Source organism: Odontesthes bonariensis, chromosome 15 (genome assembly GCF_027942865.1).
Source record: "Odontesthes bonariensis isolate fOdoBon6 chromosome 15, fOdoBon6.hap1, whole genome shotgun sequence".
Classification (NCBI taxonomy): Eukaryota; Metazoa; Chordata; class Actinopteri; order Atheriniformes; family Atherinopsidae; genus Odontesthes; species Odontesthes bonariensis.
Genome location: NC_134520.1, coordinates 1372047 through 1391798, shown reverse-complemented (window position 1 = coordinate 1391798; position 19752 = coordinate 1372047). Strand labels below are relative to the sequence as shown.

General features: G+C 44.9%; 1 protein-coding gene across 1 annotated transcript in view; it reads right to left on the bottom strand.

The window, feature by feature from the left end:
* Window positions 1-6019: 6019 nt before the first annotated feature.
* LOC142400024 (cadherin-2-like) overlaps window positions 6020-19752 on the bottom strand; it is a 208287-nt gene continuing 194554 nt past the window's right edge. The window contains exon 16 of the mRNA XM_075484583.1: window positions 6020-8573. Within this exon, the coding sequence (XP_075340698.1) occupies window positions 8367-8573 (207 nt within the window). The 3' untranslated portion in view covers window positions 6020-8366. The remainder of the gene's footprint in view (window positions 8574-19752) is intronic.

Genomic DNA, 19752 nt, shown 5'->3' with positions numbered 1-19752 from the left:
TTCAGGGAGAAATTGTCTAGCTATATAGTTACTCTAGATGGTATTTCCTTGGCTTCTAGTTCTACAGTGAGGAACCTTGGAGTTATTTTTGACCAGAATTTATCATTTGACTCGCATATAAAACAGGTTTCTAGGACTGCCTTCTTTCACCTTCGTAATATTGTTAAAATCAGGAACATCTTGTCTCAGAGTGATGCAGAAAAACTAATTCATGCATTTGTTACTTCAAGATTGGACTACTGTAATTCTTTATTATTGGGCTGTCCCACATATTCTCTGAAAAGCCTTCAGTTGATCCAAAATGCTGCAGCCAGAGTTTTGATGAGAACTAACAGGAGACATCATATTTCTCCAGTTTTAGCTTCTCTTCATTGGCTCCCTGTTAAATTCAGAATAGAATTTAAGATTCTTCTCCTTACATATAAAGCTCTTAATGACCGAGCTCCATCATATCTTAAAGATCTCATTGTAAGATATTTTCCTAACAGAGCACTTCGTTCCCAAACTGCAGGTTTACTTGAGGTTCCCAGAGTTTCTAAAAGTAGAATGGGAGGCAGAGCCTTCAGTTATCAGGCCCCTCTCTTGTGGAATAAGCTGCCAGTAAATGTCCGGGAAGCAGACACCCTTTCCACTTTTAAGACCAGGCTTAAAACTTTCCTTTTTTATAAAGCTTATAGTTAGGTCTGTTGAATCTGATAGTGTGTCTGCTAGTGTGTCTTGTCCTGCCTCCACCTCTGGCACCCTCTATACTTTCATTACCCCCTACCCGAACCAGGGTTTGAATCCCATTCCCGCTTATCTTACCTCTTTTATTTCTACCCCTACCCGAACCAGGGTTTGCATCCCCACCCCGCTGTGACTGGTGTGCAGTTGGTGAGAGGCTGAGGTAGCTTGTGGCTGTAAAAGATGGTTCTATATATGGATCTATATAGGGAGTATAGGGAATTACTCACTGAGTCTGGTCCTTTATTAATTTATTTATTTTCGTTAGCACAAGTTTCTTGTGTTTACCTTGAATAGGGATGGCTCAGGTGATCCTGAAACATCCCATAGTTAAGCTGCTATAGGCCTAGACTGCTGGGGGGCCTCATCTGTCACACCTTTCCTCACTTTACTCTCTTTATGTATATGTGATATTATTGTGGTCATTAACTCGTGTTTCCCTGTTCCAACAGATATCCTTTGAATGGTGTTACAGTGCCGCCGCCGCCGCCGCGCCCCCCCCCCTTTCTGTCTTCTCAAACCCCAGCTGGTCGAGGCGGATGGCCACCCTTCCTGAGTCTGGTTCTGCCAGAGGTTTCTTCCTGTTAAAAGGGAGTCGTTTCTCTCCACAGTCGCCTCAGGCACGCCGCTCAGGCCGGGAGATTGGACCGAAAAACAAAAAGTTTTCAGTGCAATCTGTTGGTTTTCTTAGCTAGGAAATTGTTTTTGAATTGGCTCTATATGAACGAATTGGATTATTTTATGAATTATGATTATTATTAATTAATTGAATTCCAATTGGCTTGAATTGGACTTACTATCTAAATGCCTTGAGATGACATTTGTTGTATTTGGCGCTATATAAATAAAAATGAATTGAATTGAATTGAATTCAGAAAGTCGTTGAGCTGGTTAAATACAACTTTCTCAATAATCTTAGATATAAAAGAGAGATTAGAGACAGGTCTGTAGTTGTTCATCATTGAGGCGTCTAGAGTTCTCTTCTTTAGGAGTGGCTTAATGGCAGCTGTCTTTAGTGACTTGGGAAAAATGCCTGATGCCAGTGAGCTGTTAACTATTTGTAGGAGATCACTTTCTACTGAGGTAAAAACAGTTTTTAAAAAGTCGGATGGTATTATGTCCAGATTGCAAGTTGTTGATTTCAGATGCCGAACTGTTTCCTCATGCCGAACTGTTAGCTTGACCTACGCGGGTTCGTATTGTGGTAATAACCAGAGGGCCAAACACGTCAAGTCCCACATAGGTCTCACGTGGCTCTGTGCTTAGGGGTTTGGGGGGGAGATCTGCCATCTTCTGCTCAGCAGTTTTCCCACAAAGCTTATTACATACAACACACTTGTGAAGGATACCATTGATACATTTCCTGGCCCTGGCGATCCAGAACTCTGCTATGCGGACAGAACCTTCTGTAAGGACACGACCTTGGTGCTCGAACTTTTCATGGTAATGCCTCACGAGTAGCGTTGTGATATGGCTGCAGCCTGGGATGACAAGCGGCATCTTTTCTCTTGTGTCAAGCTGCCTCCTATTCTTAGAATGCCATCTTCGTCCACAAGGGGGTTCAGGTTTCTCAGAGGACTGTCTTTGCAGACGTTCTTCCCAGCAGCCAGGAAAGAGAACTGTTTGCTGTAGGTTTCTCTTTGCACACACCTGATGATGAGAGTTTCTGCTTTGAGCAGCTCTTTTGCTGTGTGAGGCCTTTTGCATAGATGCCAGCCACTACAGTCCTCATGCTTGGCCTTAACAGCACTCCCTTGTGTCAGGAATGCTATGGCTCGCACCGAAGACTTCCAGGATGAGAATCGCTCAAAACGATGACATCCCAGATTAGTTGGAGGAATAGAGAGCATGGTAGCATGAGAACACACCTCTGTATGTAGATCTGGAGCAATAAGGTCATATGACTCCTCTTCTTTTTTTTTTTGGGGGGGGGGGGGCTTTTTATGCCTTTAATTATAGGACAGTTGGAGAGAGACAGGAAGAATGGGGCAGAGAGAGGGGGGAGACATGCAGCAAAGGGCCGCTTGGTGCAGGACTGTAGCCTCTGTACATGGGGCGGCTGCTTAACCCACTACGCCACCGACTGCCCCGTATGACTCCTCTTCTGAAGTGGACACAAGCTCGGCTGCAGGTACAGATCGAGTGGCATGATCTGCCGGATTCTGAGTGGTGCAGATGTAATGCCACTGCTCAGGTTTGGTGGACTTCCTGATCCGCTGTAACCTGACTCACGTCATCTGGCTGCGTTCACCAACTACACGCGGGGGCGTTCCCGTTCCTCACGCAACCATCTGAGGAGCCTGGGAGTCATATGTGTTTTGTCCGATTAGAAAATAATGAGAGCCAATCATTAATCGCTGGGTGGGACTTTGGATGAATGGGCGGCGTTATGGCCGCCCATTCATGCTCCAGAGGGCGGGAGTCAGGTAAGCTCTGAGCTACGTCACGGGTTGAGTCATTGGGAGTGGCTGAAGTGGCGTGTCAGTCAAGATGACGGACAGATTCTTCATCCAATCACATGCATGAGTTTTAGAAAAAATAGCCCCATTTGAAATCATGTCGGTTGTGGGCTCGTCCCAGATGGTATGCGAATACCAGAGGGCGGGAGTCAGGTAAGATCCGCTGTACTCTGTTGCAAACATACACATAAAACCGCCTGGTCTCGTTATATATGTATCCCAAGACAACTTTGCTGTCTGTGTAGAACTGCAATGTATCTACACTGATGTCCAACTCACTTTCCACTAACTCTGCCATTTCCACCGCTAATAGAGCTGCACCCAGCTCCAGCCTCGGGATAGTTTTGCTATCCCTAGAACAAAGCCTATGTGACACTCTCCATCAAGGTAAGCTACAGCGGCGATGGCATCTGAGAAGATGTGGAGCCCCTTCCTGCGGGCTGTTGTAAGTGTAGTAGTAGTGTAAGCTCTTGGAATCCTGAAGTCACTTACACTTTGTAACGAGTTTTTCCACATTCTCCATTCGGCTTCCTTTTCATCTGGAAGAGGGCTATCCCAGTCGAGGACCTAGTGGAGAATCTGTGGGAACTGTTTGATGAAACTATAAGAACGGCCGAGAGTGTGAAGCAAGCGTCATTTCTTCTGGGTGCTTCATTACATATGAAGTCTGTGAAAAAGCAAATGGAGGAAAAGATACATTATACTGCTCCTTGTACTGAGAACCGTGAGCCAACTACCTCTCTTGCAGATAGTGTGGCAACTTCTCAACGATAGGGTTCACCCCCTGGCGGTGTCCAGGTATGAGACCAGGTAAGTAGCCCTCAGATTTGTCGGACTGTAACTCCCTTAAAGGGATGGTTTGGAGTAGATTCACACTAGGGTCATTTGAACCGTGACATCCAGCCAAGTAGCCCACCCGAAGTTTTTTCGATACTGGCTGAACATTAGCCGAGTTACTGAGTTATCCCGAATAGCTTAGTACAAGCGCTAATGGAACCTGGCAGTATCTCCAAAATTACCACACTAAAATCACATGCCATGACACCAAACTTCTACATTAGTACAAATAAGGTCTGTACTCACAAAATGATGAATTTGGAAGTTTGTACATAGTCCAGGAGTTTATTATTATCAACACAAGCCTGATAGCTTTTCTGCTGCTAAAGCTGCGTCGACGTCACTTGTGGGATCTGGGAGCTTCAAAGTAAGATGAGGGTTGATCTACTACTGTAGACAACAAAGTATATGCTATATTCTACATGATTTTTTATGAATTTTTATGTTGTAGAGTTGTGAAATTATTTTGTCAATGGAGAAATTGAGCAGCCTTGCTTTGTTGTCTACAGTAGTAGATCAACCCTCATCTTACATTGAAGCTCCCAGATCAAGGAAGTGTCGTCAACGCAGCTTTAGCAGCAGAAAAGCTATCAGGCTTGTGTTGATAATAATAAACTCCTGGACTATGTACAAACTTCCAAATGCATCGTTTTGTGAGTACAGACCATATTTGTACTACTGTAGAAGTTTGGTGTCATGGCATGTGATTTTAGTGTGGTAATTTTGGAGATACTGCCAGGATCCATTAACCCTTGTACGAAGCTATTCGGGATAACTCAGTAACTCAGCTGATGTTCAGCCAGTATCGGAAAAACTGCAGGTGGGCTACTTGGCTGGATGTCACGATTCAAATGACCCTAGGGTGAATCTACTCTGAACTATCACTTTAAAAGGTCTCCTAGTTCCCTGAGCTTTAAAGCATCCTTGGGACTGATTTCAGTAAAGTTCTCCATCCTCTCAAAAAGAGCTCTCAATTACTTCGGGGGAGTCATAACACTCCTCTTAGCGATCCCAGGCCCTCTTTAAGCCTACGGCAGAGTTAGCAACATGCACAGAAAGAATCCTTGACATATCCTTTTCAAAACTCATAATCACGAATCCAATAGCAAACCCTCAAAACGAAGAAAGAGTTTCATGCCCACTGACAACATGTTTTTAACCTGTTTTTAAGTGTTTTATCTTATAGTATATATATATATATATATATTTTTTTTTTATCGGGATCGAGTGTACAGCTAACTTAGTTTACCAGGACTTAGTCCAATGATGACTAATAATTAAGATTCCATTAAGTCTTTAATCTTACCTTTGCCTTGTTCGGGAGGTCCAGCTGCCAAAGTCTCAAACCTCCAGTCCGCCCTTATATATATCTGCATGGCCCGCCGAGGCCGTAAGTCTGAAGAGTTGTTTCTTTTCATTTTCCACCGCACTGTGAGTTACGTTAGGGACAGATGGGTCTGTTTTCTGTTGCTCAAGAGAGGAAGAAAAATATGTGATGACTTTGGGGGTGATCAGATATTTATTAATATTCCAATTGTCTCTCGAAACACTCCTGTCTCATTTCCTCCGTCCATGCAGAGCGGAACGTGAACATGAGCCAATAACTAGGCTACTATACGAGAAGTTACCTGCCTTCCGTTTCCACTATGCTTTTACTCACACATAGGCACATTCTTCTCTTGCATACGTGTATTCTAAAACATATAAGCATGAGAGTTAGAATGTATGTATGTGAGACTGAAAATATATGTATGTGTGAGTTTGAGAAGGAATTATGGCTTGTACGGTCCCTAATAACTATCTACTTATCAATACAAAAATATATTAATGCTGCTTTGAAATTCATCATTATCTTTGACATGTTGATAGGCTTCCATTAGCGACCTATATCTCTTTTAAGCACTTGGAAGTCAGAATCCTGCCTTCAAAGCACTTTTCTGTTAGTTTATTGTTATTGTTTCTTACTTACAAAGGATCCAAAAAAAGCTGTTTCCCCATAATGAAAAGATAAAAACATGCAAAACATTTTAATTTGTGATCCAAATTACACATATACAAGGATTCAAGCTATTAGCATGTCATTTTAAGAGACCACAGAGCAAGAGAAAAAAAATACAATCTGTACATATTTCAGTTTACAGTGAGTAGCCAGTTGGAGAGTACCAGAGAACACTAAGGCAAATCATCAGCAGAAAGAAGAAACAGTGCCATTTTTGTATTTAATCAACAGCAGAGTATCAACAAGTATCTTTGCTACAAAACATAAACTGACTCCCTTTTAGCAATTAGCTGCATAAGTTGCATTGTGATTAAAGCAAAACAAAAAACAGAAGGTATTTATCAAAGTCTAGAATTGCTGTACATGTCTTTTCACTAGTTTTGGAAAATCAAACTGGCAAAATGATGCAACTCTTGCACAGCTCCGGGTCTGATCAACATCTCTTTTTCACTCCAAAAACATACAATCTCTGTGATTCAACAGGAAAAAAGTCTCAGCTTTTATTGGGCTGTCATTTATTTATATAACTCACTATATCTCACATTTTTCAGTAAGAAGACACAGCCTTTTCACAGGGATTATATTGGTCCAGAGAACTGGTCAGGGATACAGTGAAAAAAAACTCTCAAAGTGAGCAAAACTCAAAGTTACGGGCTTGTAACAATTTTTCCAAATTATTAAGTAAAATTTAATCGTGACATAAGGTTTGAAAAATATGAAAGACTTTGTATCGGACCAAACATTCGTAGAATGCACCAACATCTAAGTGCCCAACACCATCGGATACCAACAGAGGTCTGGTGTCCATGCCCTGATTTGATTGGGCTGCAGTGGAGGACCAACACAGCGTCAGGCAAGCAGTCGCAACACTGAGGCTGATCAGTGCATGTTGTTGTTCCGCAGCAATAGAAAAAATCTGCTGATCCTCGCTGCTACAAGGATGCGTAAGCAAAAGTATTCCTAACAGCTTTTTTTCTAAATCCGTTTCATGTCATGCTCTTCCACACCGGCAGCTTTGTGATCCAGATCCAGGTGTCTGCTGAACCTTCATTCTTAGCCTCTCTGTCATATTCATTACTCAGCTCATTTTCTAGCTGCTGGCTATTTTAGTCCATTTAAAGTGATTTCATGTAACTGCTAACTGCTTTTGAGATTTAGTTGTTTTTGTTTGTGCACTTGATTCTTTGATAAGTGTTTTTCTTTCATCCATCCCCACTATCGGATGTTTGCAGTGTAAAAGCAGTCTGGTAGGTGATCTCAGCTCCCTTTAAAACCAGAGATGTGTAGTGGAAAGAACATAGCATACAACCTTAGTCATCATTGTCATAGATCTTGCTAAATTTAGTTTTGGAGCGCAACAACTACCCTTTACTACTACTAGTACTACTACCACCCATTCTTGACACTTTTAGTTTTAATTGGCAAGGAACCCAATATATGGTTTTATCTTTCAGTTTTTAAAGTATAATACAATTTTTTGTACTTTTGAATATTTCATGTACTATATTGTCTTCAAATGTCTGTTTCTGTTCTATCATTTTACTTTGATTTATTTATTTATTCTTTACTAGCAACACCCATGAACCCTAATGCAATCCAATACACCAGCTTTGCCATGAATTCCACTTTTATGAAAGTCCTGTTTTTAGAATAGAATAGAAAAATACTTTATTTATCCCCCAGTGGGAGAAATTCAAATTAGTCAAGAAGCTCATTTTTTTTTTTAGGTGTTTTACATCACCACCAACAGAAAAGTTGACCTGTGTAAGACCCAGAGCTGCACAGTAAAGCCATGTGCATGCTGGTAGGATCATCTTAGGCATCTGAAGTAGATTTTGCCCTTTAAAGTATCCACCCAGTGTGTCTCCATGGAAACGATTTAAGCTCTCACTCACATACAAGTAAAGGGGTGGAAACCATACCCACACACACAGACACACAGACACACACACACACTCCTTGTAATGGCAAAGTACTCCTCCAGTTGCTGTTGGAAAACTCCAGGAGCTTTAAAGCAACACACAGAATAAAGAGTGAACACAATCAAAATAATGTACAAAAAGGCACATTTGACCCCAGTGCTGTTGTACTGTAAGATTCAAGTGTAAATGAGCATCTGTAGCATGGCTGTCATAGTTCTCAACCATCAGAGAGAATTGATGGCTCATTTTTGTTAGAACAAAAGCTCAGATGTTGTCCATTAGCCTGGAATCAGCGTGGTCCCTAAAGTACATAACTGTCCACTCCACAAGAGACAGCGAGTCTCCCAACAAGCTGTCTCGTGGAAATACAGAAGTGCTGATCCAAACCATGGGGAGAGTGGTTCTTGTTAGCGGGGGCTGAAAGTGCTAATCATCCCCTCCACCATACAGGTCGGCTAACTTGCGGAAGCGTGGTCCCCAGTCGCCAAGGTAATTGTAATCGTGGTCTCCACAGCTTGAGGATGAGTGCAAGGAACTGAGAGAGCCGGCGGTGGAACCACTGCCCTCATAGTCGAAGACCAGCAGGGAGTCATAGGGGGGAGCAGTGGGGTCATGGTCTGCAGCCTGAAGGCCCTGAAAGGAAGATAGGAGAGTGAGAAAACAGCACTGCAAGGGGTACTTTAGCTTTTTCTGTTTTGGTTCTCTCAGGTTGTTTGACTGGAAAGGAGGAGGAAGTAAGGAAAGAGAATGTTGGAAAAATGAGGCTGATCGGCGACTAATTTTCACCAAGAACTTACATGATATTCAATTCAAAATTACTTTATTTATCCCAGAGGGAAATTAAATGTTGATGTAGCTCAATTAAATCAAAGAGTTATTATAGATGCTGATGGCTGTGGGCAGGAAAGATTTCCTGTAGCGGTCCGTTTTGCATCCAAACTGAAGAAGCCTTTGACTGAAGAGACTCTGTTTTCTGATAACAGTCTCATGGAGAGGATGTTCAGGGTTGTCCATAATTCTCTTGATTTTATGCAAAATCCTTCTTTGCATTATTGTCTCCAGAGGTTCCACAGTCGTCCCCAGAACAGAACCAGCCTTCTTTATCAGGTTGTTGAGTCTTTTTAGGTCCCTGGTTCTGATGCTGCTGCCCCAACAGATGACTAAGAGGAAATGACGCTCTCAACAACAGACTTGTAGAAGATCTGCAACATCTTGTTGCAAACCTTGAAGGACCTTAGCTTCCTCAAGAAGTACAGTCTGCTCTGTCCTTTCTTGTAGATGGCTTCACAGTTGGGTCCACCAGCTCTCTGTACTCAGCTTCTTGTCCATCTCTGATACACCCGACAACTGCAGAGTCATCTGAATATTTCTGTAGATGACAGGAGTCTGACTTGTACTGGAAGTCTGAAGTGTACAGAGTGAAAAGGAATGGTGAGAGTACAGTCCCCTGTGGTGCTCCTGTGCTGCTGATCACCTGGTTAGACACACAGTTCTTCAGTCTGACAAACTGTGGTCTGTTTGTCAGGTAGTCATTAATCCAGGTGATTGTTGAGGCCTCCACCTGAGTCTTCTGGAGTTTCAGACGAAGCAGATCAGGCTGAATTGTGTTAAATGCACTGGAGAAATCAAAGAACATGATCCTCACAGTGCTGCCTGCTTTGTCCAGATGACAGTGGGTTTGTTGAAGCAGGTGTATGATAGCGTCTTCAACTCCAACTCCATGGCGATAAGCAAACTGCAGGGGGTCCTGATATGTGCTGGTTTGCTTACACAGGTGGGTCAACAGGAGTCTCTCCAGGACCTTCATGATGTGGGATGTCAGGGCAACAGGTCTGTAGTCATTGATGTCTGAAGGGTGAGTTTTCTTTGGTACCGGAACCAGACAGGATGTCTTCCACAACAGTGGTACCTTCTCTTGGGTCAAGCTAAGGTTGAAAAGGTGTTGCAGAATCCCACAGAGCTGCTCTGCACAGGCCTTCAGGACTCGGGGGCTGACACCATCTGGACCTGCAGCCTTGTTCCGGTTCAGTCTCTCCAACTGCCTCTTCACCTGACTTCTAGAAACAGAAAAGTGGGAGGGGAGGCAAAGGGGACAGCAGCATCTCCTGATTTGGTTGAAGACAAACTAGTGGAAGCAGAAGAATCCATGACTGAGGTGGAGGTGGAGATGTTACAGGAAAGCTGTGGGTCAGAGGAGGGTGGGATGTCTCTTTGGCTGGGAACAGGAGGGGAGGATGGTGAGCTTGTTCCTGAACTGAACCTGTTGAAGAATGTGTTCAGCTCATTTGCTCTGTCCAGACTTCCATCCATCCGATCCTCCCTCTGCTTGAGGCCTGTGATCTTCTTCATTCCTGACCACACATCTCTGATATTGTTCCTCTGCAGTGTTGCTACATATATCCCTGCATTATGGCAGCGACCCTATCAATATGACAGATGCTGCTTAATTAGCATCACCAGTTAATCAGCTGGAGGTTCCAACTGATGTTCAGTGACACTTTATCAGTGTTTACTGAGGGATATTACCATCAACTTCATTTACACAGTCTGTTTGATGAATATGTAGAGTCCAAAAAAGCCATTGTATGAAGTATTTGCTCAGTAGATCATTAAAAAAAAGGTCACTTAGGCCGATTTCAGACCAGAGCGTGGCGTGGCGGCAGCGAAACGACGGCAGTCTTACGCCGGTTATCAGGCGGTGTGTTCAACTTGGCTTTTCACACCGGACAGTCCGCGGCCGCGGTAGTTCTGCTCCAGCCCGGTCTGCATTCCCCATTCATTTCAACGGGACACCGCCGGCCGCTGCCGGCCGCTGCCGTCCAAATTCCGCTCGAGTTCTATTTTCCAAAAGCAGCGCGGGACGGAGGCGTCTCCGCGCCGCTACCGCCCGACTACCGCCGCGTCGGTGTGCAAGGACAGATCTGTTTCCATGTATTTTCACCTCCGCCGGTGAAAATCGCTTCCGTTCCGCCACGCTTTGCCGCCCTGGTCTGAAATGGCCCTTACATGCAACCCATGTCCATAGCAAGCTTTAAGTTACACTATCTAGTAGCAGATCAAAGTATTCCTACATATAGAAACTGTACAGTAAGCCTAAGGGTATTCTAGACCCTGTGTTCATGCTTTCATGCAGAGCAATGTGAGACCAACTACAGAACATCTGCAGAAACCCTGTCTGATTATCCTTACCAAGACCACCTGAAAGGACTAAGGCTTACTTTCAGTAACAACTGTAATCTAAAATGATAACTTTGTTTTCTCTCTTTTACTTCAGCCCCAAAGGAAAAGGACTTTAGTGGGACAAGTGGAGATCAAAGTACGGCATAGGGAGAGTTAAGCAGAAAGGCTATGGATACGTCTGGAAAAGGGCTGAAATGGAAAGTAGGGAGAGCTGAGGGAGAAGGAGGGTCAGAGGGATTATGTGTAGGAAAGATGAGGATTTGGGTCAGTCTGGACAGATGCTGCCTCTGTCTCAATGAGGAGATTCAACAAATCCCGCAGTGTGCCCTGAACCCTTCATACACATTTTCCTGAATTCCATCAAAAAGCTAAATATATTTTTGATCTAAAATAAACATCTAATCAAGTAGTTGACCAAGTAAGATTTGAAATTGTTCCCTTTTTTCCACCTTTTGCTGTCACAGAAAAACAGTAAATCTGATAAGCTTAGACTCACTGGGAATTTCTGGAAAAGCTCTGGAATTACCAGAGCTCTCTCTGAGGCAGGGAAAGCATCAGCTCGTCATGTCCGTCGGATTAAGCTGTCTGGCTCCACGTGCCATATCTCACAGCTCCTGCTCATTATTCATAGCTGTGCTTAGCAGATGTCTTTATGCAGGGGAACCAAAGAGATGGACACACACACTCACACATGCAAACAATGTGCACAGACGGCCACATCCATCAGCTGCTTTAACAATGATGACTCTTCCCAACTGAGATAATACCAACTGTCAGTCCTGCTAAAGGAGGAGTGGAGTGTCCTCCAGAACAAAATCTGTGAAGCCAATCAGATTCCCTCTGAGAGTCATGGTAATCAATTTGAGCATAACACTGTTGGGGAGCTTTAAAAGGAGGGGAAACTTTTTGGCAATTTACAAATATTTCCGGACCTAACTTGAAATGATGGTGGTTATTATAAGGAGCTTGCACATTATGATCCGCATTTGAACCTGCATTCTTAAATTCACGTCAGTTTCCTGAGTTAATCAGGAAGCTGTGTGAAGTTAAGACAGTTTTTTTTCATTCTTACATTTTCTCTTCATTTATTGAATAAAACTACAAAGACCGACATGATATATGGAGAGGTCAGAGTATATTATACTGGCCAGCTTTTCATCTGAAGTCATAACCTCAGATGCAGCTTGTGCACACATATTTTAAACTAGTTCATATCGAACAGCCTGGGTGCTCTTTCCTGTTTTTTCCTGTTTATTGTTCATCATTTACAAATTGTCCTGTCATTATATTTATCAAAAGAGCTTCTCAAAAGAACAAGATAAAACACCTCTGACATTTTGCCTAAATGCATACGTATTGTAATGCTGGGATATTTACGAAATGAGGCATGCTACTTAACTTCCTCTGCTCGAGGTAAGTAAGTAGCACCTTTCAAGATAAGAGTCCATGGATGTCAGGCTCAGAGGAAGGGAGCTCCAGAGAGTGGGAGCCGTTCTGCAAAGACTCTGTCACCTTTATTTTTCAACTGTGTGTGCTGCACAGCCAACAGGCCCTGATCACATGACCTCAAGGACCTGCTGGGGGCTGCAAAAGCTCTCTGATGGAAGTTGGTGCTTGTCCATGTAGAGCTCTAAATGTTAAAAACTAAATTTTGAAATGTAGAATTAGAAAGCTTTATTGTCATTGTGCAACAGACAAACTGTACACAACAAAATTACAGGGGGCTCCACGAGATGCTGGTCCTAATATAAATAAGAAATTAAAAAAAATTAAAAATTAAAAATACCACAATATAGATACAAGTGCAAAAATACAAAATGAAATACAAATGGAAAAATACTATCTGACATTATTACACATAAGATTATTGCACAGGGGGTTCTGTGAGGGTGGGGTTATTGCACATGAGGTTTTGCATGTTGGGGGCGCTGGTGCATGTGTGCATTCAGGATGGTGATGGCTTTTGGAAAGAAACTGTTCTTGAGTCTGTTTGTCTTGGCTCTGGTGCACCTGTAGCGTCTGCCAGAGGGAAGCAGGTCAAACAGGTGGTGGGCGGGATGGGTGATGTCTTTGATAATGTTTTGCGCTCTGCTAAGGCAGCGAGATGTGTATATGTCATTGATGGAAGGAAGGGGGCAGCCCACGATCCTCTGCGCTGTCTTTATCACTCTCTGGAGCTTCAACCGGTCTTCCTCGGTGCAGAGGGAGAACCACACAGAGGTGCAGTAGGTCAGGATGCTCTCAATAGAGGAACGGTAGAAGGTTAGCAGCAGCTTCTGGTTGATGTTGTTCTTCCTGAGCACTCTCAGAAAGTGCAGACGCTGTTGAGCCTTCTTGACGACAGCCTTGGTGTTGGCGGACCAGGACAGGTCAGCAGAGATGGTGGTGCCCAGAAAGGTGAAGGTGCGCACTCTCTCCACTGCGTTACCCTTGATGGTGAGGGGAGGCGGATCTGCTCTGTGCTTCCTGAAGTCCAGGATGATCTCCTTAGTCTTTGTGGTGTTCAGAGCCAGGTTGTTTGCTGCACACCAGCTAGACAGCTGCACAATCTCCTCTCTGTAGGCTGACTCATCTCCTCCTGAGACCAGCCTCACTACAGTCGTGTCATCAGCAAACTTCACGATTGTGTTGCTGCTGTGGGCCGGTCTGCAGTCGGAGGTGTAGGTTGTAGAGGAGGGGGCTCAGCACACACCCCTGTGGGGAGCCCGTACTGAGTGTTCGGGTGGAGGAGAGGTAGGGACCAAGTTGAACTGTTTGGGCCCGGTTCGTGAGGAAGGCCTTTATCCAGCTGCGGGTGAGTGGGGGAAGTCCGAGGTCAGACAGCTTGCTATCCAGGATGTCAGGGATGATGGTATTAAAAGCTGGGCTGAAGTCTATGAAGAGCATCCTGACGTAGCTCTCTCTGTGTTCCAGGTGGTTCAGCGCGGTGTGAAGAGCGATAGCTATGGCATCCTCAGTGGATCGGTTCGCACTGTAGGCAAACTGGTAGGGGTCAAAGGAGGGGGGGGGTAGGCTTGAATGTGTGTGAGGATCAGCCGTTCCAGGCACTTAGTGATGATGGGTGTCAATGCTATGGGGTGGTAATCATTAAGGCTGGTTGTTGGTGTTTTCTTGGGGACGGGGATGATGATGGCAGACTTCAGGCAGGCTGGGATGGAGCCCTGTGCAAGGGAGAGATTGAAGATAGTGGTGAAGACCTGTGTGAGCTTATCCGCTCAGGCTCTAAGTACTTTCCCAGGAACCCCATCAGGACCGGTGGCTTTCCTGGGATTGACTTTGCGGAGCTCCCGTTTCACATCCTGTGCCTGCACAGTGTATGTGTGGGAGCTGGGGGTGGGTGGGTGGGGTTGGGGTTGTAGAAGTGTGGCTGCAGATTTATGGGTTGGGATCTCGAAGCGTGCGAAGAAGGTGTTCAGCTCCTCCGCTAGTAGATCGCTTGAGTCCACAGCCATGTTGCTTCACCCTCTGAAGTTAGTAATCTCCTGGATGCTTTGCCACATCTGCCGTGGATTGTGGTTAGCAAGATGATCCTCTATTTTGCGTTTGTAGTATTGTTTGGCTTTTGTAATTCCTTTTTTCAGGTTGGCTCTGGCAGCACTGTACAGTCCTGTATTGCCCGACCTGAAGGCGGTGTTGCGGTCCTTGAGGAGCATCCTAACTTGGCTGGTCATCCAGGGCTTCTGGTTGGGGAAAATCCGGATGCGTTTATCCACTGTGACATTCCCCATGCAGAACTTGATGTAGGATAGCACAGCCTCTGTGTGTGCAGCCAGGTCCTGGTGTTCAAAGCTACTCCACTCAGTGTAGGCAAAGCAGTCCTGGAGCTGAAAAAGTGCATCCTCAGGCCATGTAGTGATGGTCTTCTTAGTCAGAGGAGTGGAGCTTCTTCTGAGGGGGATATATGCTGGGGTGAGGAGCAGAGAGAGGTGGTCTGACTGACCTAAGTGTGGGAGTGGTATGGCTCTGTATGCTTGTTTAATGTTAGTGTAGACATGATCTAATGTATTTCTTCCTCTGGTCGGACACTTAACATGCTGGTAGAATTTAGGCATGGCAGACTTCAGGTTAGCCTGGTTAAAGTTGCCTGCAATAATGTGGATGCCGTCAGGGGTGGACCTGCTGGAGTTTGTTAATAGTGTCTGATAGGACCGAGAGAGCTATGCTAACATTAGCATTTGGTGGACTGTTAGTTCTCTTGGTAGGTAAAAGGGACGGCATCTGATGGTTATGTACTCTATGTCCGGTGAACAGTGTTTATGTATGGTAGAAATGTCACTGGCCCAGTTATTGTGTGTATAGATGCACAGACCGCCACCTCTGCTCTTACCGGAGTCTTTATTGTGGTCCCAGCGGTGAGCGGTGCGGTCTGCTAGCTGTACGGCTGCGTCGGGAATCAGCGGGTGAAGCCAGGTTTCAGTTATGATAGAAACACAGCAGTCTTGTATTTGGCGGTTTCCCTTAATGAGTAGTTCCAGCTCGTCCATCTCGTGGATCAGCGATCTTGCATTGCTGACAAACATACTCGGGAGAGGAGGCTTGTGGGGGTCTTTCCTGAGTCGCAATAGCAGGCAGCCTCGCTTCTGCTTCCTTTCCCTCCTTCGTCTCCGCCTCTTGCCGATAACAATCCACGGAGCTTCCGGTGGCCTCGCTATCTCTGTTGGGATGTTGTATGTGCGGCGGGATTCGTCTGTTATGGCGATCTTCGTATTAAAACCAATGTCCAATACTTCTTGCCGACTTTAGTAATATGTAGCAGACGCATAGACGAACACATAGACGAACATGAAAACACAAAAGTACCAGCGTAACCGCGGAGCCGTGAGCCGCTGCGTCTGTGCGCGCCGCCATAGTCCAACCATCACACCTACTCTGTAGATGAGGCAGTGTATTTCTAGAGCCCAAGCCCGGATAAATGGTGAGGGTTGCGTCAGGGAGGGCATCTGGCGTAAAACATGTGCCAAATCAATAATGCGAGATGGACTCGCTGTGGCGACCCCTGATAAAGGGAGAGGTGGACGGGGGGCCAGTGCAAACATGGCTGCTCCCTCAGATGTCATACAGGGGTAGAGTTCTGGTGCTGAACAACCTGGTGGCATCTTTGTTGTGGCACCGCCTGGCCTGCATCAGGGTTACTGGCTCAGGTCCAGGCAAAAATTGTGAACTTCTTCTGGGATGGTCTGCATTGGGTGCCACAGGGGGTGCTGTTTTTACCCAGAGAGGAGGGGGGTCAGGGCCTCATCCACTTGGCCAGCAGAGCTTCCACTCTCAGGCTACAGTTTGTTCAGAAGTTTTTAACAGGTCCGGAAGATTGGTGTGCCGGAACTTGGGACTGGATGCTGCTCTGTTTTTAACCCATTGCACTTTATTAAAGTTAAACGGGTTCAAGGTTCACGTTAGCCGGCTGTGGCCGGACATTGGCCGTTTCGCAAGCTGAATGACCGGCATATTAAAATGTGACCGGACAAAATGTCCGATAAAAAAATTAACAATAATATTAGCTATTTTGAAATATTAAACTTTACAAAACAACACTAATATGAAACTGAATAAAGCTGAAAATAATAAGTTAAAAATAATTTATCCGATAGAACTAAGCGGCCAAGTTGAAATTCTACCGTGAAACAACTGTTTAGAGTCCCTAGCAACCAAATGTTTTGCCTGGTAACCAGACAGTAACAGCGGCTACAGTATAGCAATTACAGAACAGATAAGGCCAACAATGGCAAAGCAGATATCTCTCGGGAGGTTTTTCAAAAAAAGAAGCCAAGGCGTGCCCGACACAAATGACTTGACTGCAGCATCACCAATATCATCGGCTGAAAAAGAGGCTGATAAAGAGGACCCAGCCGGGGGAGCCCGCAAAAAAAAGAAAACGGAGCTTCAAAGGAGAATGGACAGAACAATTCCGGTGGCTCAGACACGAAAGAGTGGATGGAGGTACAGAGACAATGTTTTGTACAATTTGTGAGAGAGCAGGAAAAACCAATGGGTTCACCAAAGGCTCGATCAATTTAAAAAAATCTGCCTTGGTCGAGCACAGCGAGTCCTCTGACCATAGATCAGCCATGTCACTAACGCCTCAGCAAAGTGCTATTAAGCATCACTGTGACATAGCCACGAAGTCTAGAAGAGATTCGCTCGTGTCACAGATGAAAGTGATCTACCACATGGCTAAAAGTGACATCCCAACTCATCAGTTTCGTGGACTGACAGAATTACTGCAGTCTTTGGAAGCCCCTGATTTTCAGTGCAGTGCGAACGTATACCAGCACAACGAGTCTCTAAACGACATGGAAGTTGCGATTGAGAGAACGCTAATAGAACAACTTGACGAGAAACTGAAACAGAGTGAATTCCTTGGGTTGATAATTGATGAAACTGTTAACATCACAGTGAACAAGAAGCTGATCGTCTACCTGAAGTTTGAGAACAGGGGCAAGGCAGAGACAGTTTTCCTGGGGAACTACACAATTCAATCAGGAACGGCCCGGAGCATCTATAGCAATGTGGTGGATGCGCTGAAGGAGAGGGGTTTGGACATTCGCAGAGTCATGGGTCTGGGGTCTGACGGGGCCAGTGTCATGATGGGTTGCCATTCTGGTGTTGGTGCTCTGTTAAAACAAGAGAGTGCGTTTGCTGTTCAGGTGCACTGCATTGCTCATCGTGTAGCATTGGCGGCGTCAGATGCATCCAAGGCTGTCCAAATGGTTGCACATTACAAACGCACGGTCAATTCGGTATATTCATTTTACAAACATTCTGCAACCAGAACGAATCGGCTACGAGAGCTCAGTGCTACCCTCACTGACGAAGACATGACCAGCTTGAAACAGCAGTGCGCCGTGCGCTGGCTCTCCCTCGGCAAAGCTGTGAGTGCTGTCAAAAAGAATTGGCCTGCGCTGATAATGGAGCTCAGCGAAGAAGCAGCCAATGGCAATGCCCAAAGCCAAGGGCTTCTTAACCAAATTCGATCATACAAATTCATTGCCCTGACGCACACCCTCTCTGATGTCCTGCCCGTGATGGATAAGCTCAACCTGTGTTTCCAGAGGGAGGACGTCAATTTGGGCTGTATCTCACCCATGGTACAAGCTTCATTAGCTGCACTAGCCCAATTGAAAGACACCCCGGGCCCAGAAGAACAGGGCTTTCACTGTGCGTTCGTGGACTGCAAGTTTAAGGACTTAACAGTGACGGAGAGCACCGAGAAACATGTGCGCACGTTTGACAACAGGAGAAGGCAGTACATCGAAGAGCTCATCGAATCGCTGGAGAGGAGATTCCCCCGTGATGACGTGGATATCCTGAAAGGCTTTGACCTGGTCTTCAATCCTGACAGATACCCTGTATCCTGTGGTGAGTTTCAAAGTATTAATTTAAAGACGGCATCACTCGTTATTATTTATTGCCAAATAAAATGTTATTAGTGGTGGTCTAATTATTTAATATTTTATTATTATTATTATTATTATTTTACAGAAAAGCAACAATATGCTCAGCATGCAGTCAAGCCTTTGATAGAGCACTATGGGACACCAAAGGAGACGGAGACTGGCGCAGTGGAACCCTTAATTTCCCCTGAGAATGCCCAGCGAGACGTGGTGCCATTGATGACGGCTCTTCGTGGATACGGCGGTCTAAACTTCCTCACTGCGTGTGAGACCGTTGTTCGAGAATTGGGTGACATCTTTCCCGAGTGGGCCAAGCTTGCCAAGATAGCGTGTACAATCCCGGTGTCCAGTGTGCCAGCGGAAAGGGGCTTTTCGCTCCAAAACCGCATAAAAACCTCAATCAGAAACCGCATATCTGAGGAAAAGGTGACGAGGCTGATGCGGATATCTTGCAGCGGGCCGGGGTTGAAAGACTTTGATTTCCCTCGAGCAGCGGAGAACTTTCATGCAATGAAGTTGCGCAGGAAATGAATGTTATTTGTGATGTGTTTGTATTTAATTCCTGTTCTGTTTTTGTTCTCCAATGTTCGTCATGCCCATTTTTTTATGGGCGATGCCTAAGATAACGCGACATAGGCTGTGCAGATGCCAATTATTTGTTCTTGTTATTTGTTAAATCAGTTAGACATGTCAGTGACTGTTACTGTTCTTTGCTATGGTTATTAGCCAGACCTAATTGTTTTTAAGGATTAGACCACTTGGCCTAAATAAATTAATTTTGTTGAAAAGACGTTATCGTTTCTGGACATTAGGTTATTGATGGGGTAGACTACGACCAGTGTTGGGTAAGGCCTACTAAAAAAAAAGATGAGAAGTCCCAGTGAAAGTAGACATTGCATGCACGGAGAGCAAAGGTAGCCAGCGCGCTCTCTTACACACACCAGAAAAGCTCGAACAGGGCAACAAAAGAAAAAAAAAAAACCCAGCCCAGCCAGCGCGCTGCGCGCATATCTACGCTAGCCTACTTAATTATCCATAACAGACAACTCATTTTGTTTTATCAGCAAACCCGAAGAAGATTTCCCTGCTCAAATTGGGTAAAGATGTGATGAATGTAATGGTACAGTAACTGTAACGACGTTACTGAAACTTAAACTGTAGCCTAATGCGTAATTCCTGCCAAAAGTAATGAAACTACAGTAACACATTCCGTACGACGCATCTATGTGGGCTTGTGAGTT